This window comes from Henckelia pumila, chromosome 2, assembly GCF_033568475.1.
Source record: "Henckelia pumila isolate YLH828 chromosome 2, ASM3356847v2, whole genome shotgun sequence".
NCBI lineage: Eukaryota > Viridiplantae > Streptophyta > Magnoliopsida > Lamiales > Gesneriaceae > Henckelia > Henckelia pumila.
In genome coordinates, this window is record NC_133121.1 from 115,957,511 (window position 1) to 115,966,333 (window position 8,823).

The 8,823-nt window shown below is 35.2% G+C and overlaps 1 protein-coding gene across 1 annotated transcript; it reads left to right on the forward strand.

The window, feature by feature from the left end:
* Positions 1-7,160: 7,160 nt before the first annotated feature.
* Positions 7,161-7,903, forward strand: LOC140885160 (uncharacterized). Its single transcript, XM_073292095.1, has one exon. The coding sequence runs from the start codon at positions 7,280-7,282 to the stop codon at positions 7,733-7,735; it is 456 nt and encodes a 151-aa protein (XP_073148196.1). The 5' UTR covers positions 7,161-7,279; the 3' UTR covers positions 7,736-7,903.
* Positions 7,904-8,823: the final 920 nt, after the last annotated feature.

Here is an 8,823-nt window from a genome sequence, read left to right on the forward strand (position 1 = left end):
AAGTATTTTGAAACAATAATGATATTGATATGAATATTTTAATCTTGCTGAGTCCTTTAGACTCACTATACTTGAATGGTGCAGATGGTTTAACAGTTTTGATTTAAAAAGCTTTGGTAGCACGGCTGAAGAGTCCAAGAGGCGAAGACATTGCATGACACAATAGTTCAAAAGCTCTGATGTATTTAAAGAAGAAAGATTTACTTATATTTATTTATGTTATGTTGTTACAATATTTTATGTACGATGTTTAAAAGTAATGATTTAATTATTTTCATTGTCAGTCTTTTAAAGACGAGTTTTGAGGATTTCAAATGTTTCGTCTTTCAAATGTTTATTTCAGTTAATGTTGTTATGTGAGTTCTCTGATTATTTTCAAATGTATTTTATATACATAGTTAATTAATTGAACTCACTCTCCCCTATCCTCTTTAAATGTTATTAGTAGGTTTTGACGTACCGTATCTTGATGGACTTAAATGTAGGGTTGCATCCGTGTTCTATTTTATGAGTTGTTGATGTACTAGGGCGATGCACTCCATGCATAATTTAAAAAGTTTTGAAAAATTTTCTCACTCTTTTTCCGCAACTCTTTTATTAAATGTTTTTAAATACGGGATATCCTATGCGATCTGAGGAGATATTAGTGTGACGAATCTCTGGCCAGAGTACATGATGTGTTTTAGGTTACTCAGTTTCCTAGTAGCACATGCGATGTCATTATTTGATCTTCAAGATGCATTGCATAGTTATCGAATCTTGAACGACTCTCGATGTACCAATGGTTGTTGATTCGATTGGGATATAGGGATGAAGGGACTGTACTGTACGCTAACCAAAACTTACTGGTTCTTGCAGGCACTATCAGTGATACCTAGGGAATCATGGGGTGATGTTGCTAGACGCTCTTACCATGATTCGTTGGGTAAGTCGGAAATCGTTGTTTCGAGTCACAAGGAGTTGTGAGCCCACGGCTAGATGTATCCCTGAACCATTGAGGGTCACACAAGTAATGGATTACTAAACCCTGTTGAGATAGTTAAATTTAAAGAGTTTAATTTAATAAAAGAAAAGTTGGACTTCTTAACTAAAGAAAGTGGAATTTTCTAAAATGACATAGAGATGTACATTTTTGAAAATCACTGAATTCGGATTCAAAAAAATTATCTTGACTTTAAAAGGTGCAGAAATGGTTTCTGTGCACATTGATGAAATTGGTTTATCAATCGGAGTCATGATGAATTTTATATTAATTTCTATAATAACAGGCTTGGCTTGTTGGGCTTAAGTTATGGATTATGGGCACTAAGGAGTTAGAGTCCTAATATAATTTTAACTTAATCTATTCTAGAAATTATCTATAAATATAGGTGTAGTGTTCGAAAATTGCAGGTATTCCATCCTTGAAATTTTCGAAAATCACTTATAATATTCTAAGGGAATTTTCAAAATTCTCTTCTCCTTTTTGAGATAATTCAGACTGTGATTTTTGTGAAAAATTACATTCTGAATTGACAGATCAAATCTGTTTATTCTCTTCGATAAAAATCTGATTGATTTCAAGTGCAATCATTCAGAAGGTTTTAGTTTTTTTGTTCGTGGACCTAATTCCGGAGATTGATCGAGCAAGTCATCGGTTCCCGGGATTTACAAGAAGAGCAGATTAAATTCTGTTGGAGTCCATAATCAAGCCTTAGCTTGAAGAGGTAAAAATATTTAATTGTGAATTTATATTTTTACTTGCAAGATTTTAATCGTTTGGATTTGATACCCACGATATGGAATCGTTCCATATCGAAAAATAAAATTTTTTAAACTTCCGCTGCTCCGGGTATCACATCCGTGTGATCAGAGAACGCGTGTTCCAACAGTGGTATCAGAGCCAGGTCGTAAACTTTGATCAAACGATTAAAATTAATCGATTGTACAAAATTTTTAGCCTCGGTTTTTGGAAACAAAACAAAAAGTTTTAAAATTAAATTTGAAGGGAAACAAGGGCAATCGGGCAGAGAGCGTCGCTGCCCGGGGCAGCGCACGTTGCTGCCCAGGGCAGCGACGAGCTGCCCACCTCCACGTGGGCAGCCCTGTCCCACATGGAGGAGGGGTCCCGGGCAGCCCGGAAATTTTAAAATTTGATTTTTTGGATTTTTTTGAAATTTTTGAAATTTTAGTTTTTGGTCCAATCGAAAATTATTTTTGATTGGTCCACGAGGCATCAGATCAAATTGTTTGAGTCCGAAAATTTTAAAATTGATTTTTGGATAAATTTGAATTTTTGGAAAATTTATAAATTTTATCCGTTAAATTAGATTTTATAAAATTAATTATTTTGGTACAATTGATGATAAGATATGATCTTATGAAAGGATAAGATAAAATTTGATTTTATCTTTTTAATTATGATGTCATTGCATGTTATCCAATTATTTAATTATTGAATTAATTATTGGATAAAAGAATGATCGATTGCCATGACCAATATTATAGATGTATGTTAGGTTGTTTACATTTGGTTTTATTGTTATTGGGTTTTATTAATGGGCTTGGTTTATGGCCCAATTTGAATTATCATTTGTAATAAAAAGTGGGACTGGTTTATGGCCCGTTCCCACCCTTAAATATATATCCCTTACTTGTCATCGAAATTTATTGTAAATTTATTAGACTTAGTGGGAGATAAAGATTTGAAGACAAAGGTGAGCCCAGCAGACAATAAATACCAAAGAAATGTAAATTGGAAGTTCAATGTAATAGGATTGCATTGCATACTTGCATATCACCTAGGATTGGACTTAGACTCATGATTGGCAACCACGGGTCGATTAGTGATTGAGATCTATCATCCTTTAAATAATATATGATATTATTGTTGTATGCATGTTTAGACTAAATTGTATGAATCATGCAAGCATACAAATATTGCATGATGAGACAATTTTCAAAATTAAAAATCCCTCGTTTTAAATATGATTTAAAATTGATATCAAGATAAAAAAAAGAGAATTTAAATATTGTTTAAATGTTTCTACCTTCCATCAACGATCAATGTATGAGATGCTACCCGCGGGTACGGTCCGGCTCATATTATTGGGGGGGCCTGTTTGTCGAAAAGATGTACATTGGATCGACACATGTTGTAAGTTGGGTGGAACTCCCATGGGATTGGCTCATATTATTGGGGATCCACATGGCGACCGTCCATCACAACTTAATATTGATGGGTCATCTTGACATGTCACATTAAACGGCGTCATATTATTGGGCCCTTATTGGACATGAGGTAAAAAAACATGGGGGTTGCTTTGGAAGCAATTGGGCTCTACCTTTTGAAAATTATGGTTGACTGATATTATTCGGGACTATAGTTTGTCAATTGAACTCCATGTTCCCACTAAGGAAACAAGTTTCTCGTTTTCACTAGAGGGTAGTGAAATCGTTAAAATAGTGGGAGTGAAATTCATAAAATTAAATCTCGCCATATTTTATGTCTTAGTAAATTAATTAAATAATCACTGATTATTGTCTGTTTCTTTTCAGTATTTCATTACAATGAATTCGCGAAATCCACTATACTCAATTCTCGAACAAAACAAATTGACTGGCGCAAACTATACGGAATGGTTTCGTAAATTAAAGATTGTTCTAAATTCAAAGAAAATTTTCTACGTGTTACAAAAAAATCCTCCAAAGGAAGCACCGGCTAATATAAGTCCGGAAGAATTGGCAAAACTTGATCAATGGTGGGACCATGATATCAAGGCTAAATGCTATATGCAAGCTTCAATGTCTGATGAACTCCAGAGGCGATTTGAGGATGCCGTGAATGCTGCTGAAATACACATGCACCTCAAGGAACTTTTTGGAGCTCAGTCAAGGTCGAAGAGGTATGCCACCGTCAAAGAGCTCATGACATGCCACATGCGAGATGAGACTTCGGTCCGTGAGCATGAGGTACACATGATTGGGCTCATTGAAAAGTTAGTAACACTCGATTTGACATTGGAGCATGAACTAAACGCGGACTTGTTACTTCTTTCTCTTCCTTCGTTGTTTGAAGGATTTGTGGTGAACTTCAATATGAACAAGATAGAGGCCACCCTTGAAGAGATGGTCAATATGCTTGTGTCTTATGAGGCCACATTAAAGAAGGAAAAACCGGTACTCTTGGTTGGCTCCTCTTCTTACTCCAAGAAGGGGCCAAGTGGAAAGGGTAAGAAACGTTCTGCCCCACCCAAAAAAATTATACCACTGAAGAAGGGCAAGACAAAAGCTTCAAACGTGAACATATCTGGAGATGTTTTCCATCACTGCAAGAAACCCGGTCATTGAAAACGTAACTGCAAGGAATACCTCGAGCAGTTGCGAACTGCAAAGGGTATGTTTTACATTAAAATAAATGTTTCACTTAATACTACTTCTTGGGTATTGGATACCGGATGTGGATCTCACATTTGCAATGATTTGAAGGTGATGACAAGAAGTCGTAAGCTTAGGATGGGTGAGACCCAGCTGAGGCTCGAAAATGGTTTCAGAGTTGAAGCCAAAGCAGTGGGAGACGTTTATTTAGTTTTGCAGAATAATTTTAAGTTATTTTTTAGAGATGTTTTATTTGTGCCAGATTTAGTTAAAAACATTATTTCTGTTTCTATGCTTGATAGAGATGGTTTTTTTTTGTAATTTTGTAAATGGGATTTTCAATATTTACAAGAATGAATGTTTGATTAGAAATGGACAACTTGAAAACGATCTATATAACTTAAAATTAAAAGACGTTCCAATTAATTATGTTGATAAACCGGTAACAACAAATAAAAGGAAAAACGATAGTCAAAACCCGGCAAACCTTTGACATGCTAGGCTAGGTAGGAGGATGAACAAGCTAGTGGGAGAGGGTATGTTTGATATGTCTGATATTAACTCTCTACCTACTTGTGAGTCCTGCCTAAAAGGGAAAATGACTAAATCACCTTTCAAAGGGAAGCCTGAGCGTAGTCAAACTCTGTTGGATTTGATCCATACAGATGTTTGCGGACCATTTAGTATCGGTACTAAATTTGGTCACACCTACTTCATTACCTTTACTGATGATTATTCTAGGTATGAGTATTTATATTTAATGAAATATAAGTCTGAATCATTTGAAAAGTTCAAAGAATTCAAGGCTGAAGTAGAAAACAAACAAGGTAGAAGTATTAAAGCACTTCGATCGGATCGAGGTGGAGAATACTTAAGTACCGAGTTTTTGAGCTATTTAAAAGAGAATGAGATTCTCTCTTAGTGGACTCCTCCTATGACACCTCAGCTGAATGGTGTCTCGGAGCGTCGCAATCGAACTTTGTTGGACATGGTTCGATCTATGATGGGTTTCACTGAGCTCCTTCCTTCGTTTTGGGGCTATGCACTTGAAACGACGGTGTTGTTGTTGAACAATGTTCACACCAAAGCAGTGAATAAAACTCCATACGAGTTATGGAATGGCAAAGCTCCTAAGTATTCTTACTTGAGGATTTGGGGATGTCCTGCTTACGTGAAGCAGACTGTGGGAGATAAGTTGGATAGTCGATCCACCTTATGTTATTTTGTAGGATATCCGAAGAATTCAATCGGATATTATTTCTATCATCCTACTGAAACAAAAGTGTTTGTTTTGAGGAATGCCACCTTCATGGAGAAGGAGTTTTTATTAGATAAGAAAGGCAAGATGATGGAACTCGAAGAAATTCGAGAAGAACCTGAGATACAAATTAACGATCCCACACCTCAAGAACCTTCAGTGGACACACCTACATCTAGGAGATCCGAGAGGACTTCTAGACCTCCTATTCGATATGGTCTTCTTCTTGAAGGGGATAAAAGTGAACCCGACATTGGATGTGATCCAAGAAACTTTAAGGAAGCAATTTCTGATGCGGATTTGAATTTATGGCTTGATGCTATGCAGTCGAAAATAGACTCAATGCATACAAACCAAGTTTGGTCTTTAGTAGATCCTCCCGATGGAATTGTTCCAATAGGGTGTAAATGGATCTACAAGAGAAAACTTGGGCCTGATGGCAAGGTACTAACCTACAGGGCACGATTGGTAGCAAAAGGTTATACTCAAAGTCAAGGAGTTGACTATGATGAAACCTTTTTACCAGTCGCAATGTTCAAGTCCATAAGAATCCTTATTGCCATAGCAGCATGGTATGACTATGAGATATGACAAATGGATGTGAAGACTGCATTTCTTAATGGAAACATTAAGGAAGAAATCTATATGATGTAACCCGAGGGATTCGTATCCATGGGAAGCGAGCATAAGGTATGCAAGCTTCAGAGATCAATTTATGGTCTCAAACAAGTATCAAGAAGTTGGAACCAGAAATTTGATGAAACAATAAAGGACTTTGGTTTCATCAAAATGATTTCAAGAGATTTCCCTCAAAACAGAGAAATCAATGGACGTTACACGAAATTTATTGATTTTGTCATTGAATATTTAGAATATAGTCCCTTTTTTAATCATTCTCATTCTATTTGTGTAGGTAAATTTATATATATATATATATATATATATTTACTAAAATACTTTTATTATTTGTTATGTAATTTTTTGTAAAAATAACAATTTATAAAATAAAATTATTATTAGACATGTCAACCTGATGCCTATCTCAATAAAAATATTAATCTTAGCCTAAAAATAATATTTTTTATTTAGTCGAAACGAATATATTTATCTCACAAGATTGATTCACAAAACTATCTTATAAAAAAAATTATTACATTATATCAAGGGCAATTTGCTCAAAAATCCCCAAATGCAAACATGTTTTGCTTTGGGGTCTCTAGTCATAAAATGTGGTACAAAATAATACAAGATGTGGTGCAAAACCATACAAGATGTGATACAAATTAACAAAAAACGTGGTACAAAAAAGTGGCTAGAAAGTGCAGAGCAAAACATGTTTGCATTGGGAATTTTTGAGCAATTTGTACTTATATCAATAACTATAACTAATTTATTCAAATACTTATACTTATTAGTTATAATAATTAATTACATAAAATAAAATTCTATGCATTCCACGGTTGGTACCCTAGTGATTTATTAAAAGAAAGAATTCAAGTTATTGTAATAATATTATTAACATTATAGGACGAAAATGGTCGCATTTTTTTGGCGGGAACTCAAAATAATACCCTCCCGCCTTTACAGCTTCCAAAACGAATATTCCAAGAATCATTGTCAGACCAAAACAAAAGAAGTAGAAATTCAGAGTGCGACAAACAAGAAATGGGCAAGCCACAAAATTTTTGGCTGCTGAAAACGGAGCCCGGCGAGTGGTCATGGGACGACCAAGCTGCCAACGGAGGCTTGTCGAAGTGGGACGGAGTAAAGAACCGGCAAGCGCTGAAGAACATGAAGAGCATGAGGGTGGGGGACCTGTGTTTCTTCTACCATTCCGGCGCGAAGTCGCGCCGCGTGGTGGGTGTGGTTTCTGTGGTACGCGGGTGGTACGAGGATGACGATGGTGGCGGCAATGTGGATGTGAAGATGGTGGGGGAGATGAATGCGGCGGTGGGCTTGGCGGAGATGAAGAGGGACTTGAAAGATATGGATTTCGGATTGTTGAGGCAGCCCAGGTTGTCAGTTGTGCCGGTGGAGAAGGCCGTTTGGGATAAAATCTGTGAGATGGGCGGAGGATATGAGGCGGACAAGGTGTTTGGTGTTTTGCCTCAGAGGGGTTAGTGTGTTAAAAGTAGTAGTGAACGGGGATTTGTAAAAGGCTGAGTTTTTGGCCCCCTTTCCATCTAATCTCAGGTAACTGGAATTCGTTTGGAATCTGAAATATTTTGTCTAATAATTTGTAAAGGACCCTTACTCTTTCGTATTTTAATGAATGTTTTATAGATTTATGTTGTCATATTCCTAATTTTGAGATTAATTATCAATCTCCTTGCTGGTACAATCTTTACGTGCTATGCATCCTTGACTAGGAATAAGATAACTGTGAAATTTATTTTTGCATAGGACAAAATTTGTTAGAGATGCTCAACTATTATTGGACTTCGCATTGACCAATAAGTTCCAAAATATTGTATTGAGAGTAATAATTGATTTTATAGGAAAAGTAATCAAAATATAGCATTTGAGTGGCGGTGTAATCTATAGACAATTTCGTCTCTAATATTACTTATCAATTATAATTTCGTAAAGCAACAAATATATGATCTTAAAATTCATATGATTTTCGCACATATATAATTATTGTGATGAAACAATGATAGAACGATCTATGTGTGATATTTAATTTTGTTTCACAATTTGTAAGATTTGAATAATATTATTTCTTTCTATTTTAGTACGCATAATTAAAAGGTAAAAAATGTTCCATAAAATATAAATTATATTTAAATTTTATGCAACCCTTTCGTTTCCTATGTCTTATAAGACTTAAAAGTTTAAGTATTTATTTTGTGGCACTAATTTTTCACTTTTACACTGACTTGAATTACAAAATCGAATTGTTAAAAAAAAAGACTTTTGAACATCCAATTCACTAAATTCGACTATAGTCTAAAAGCTAATTTTATACAAAATGTAAATATTTTTTAAAAAATAATTTGTTTAATAAAGATTGTAGCTATGGTCTTGTGGAGCCTTTCGGAATCAAAATGATGCAGTGTGGAATAACAAATGAAAAACAACACCACTGATCTACGAATCACCTCTAGATTTTCACTCAATGACAAGCATGAGACCGATATTTACTTCAAGTGCAATATCGACCCAACCATATTTGCAGACGCATCACATATTTATTTTGGTTGAATTTT

Excerpts from the sequence above, each read along its gene's own strand:
- LOC140885160 (XM_073292095.1), top strand. The coding sequence starts at position 7,280 with ATGGGCAAGCCACAAAATTTTTGGCTGCTGAAAACGGAGCCCGGCGAG.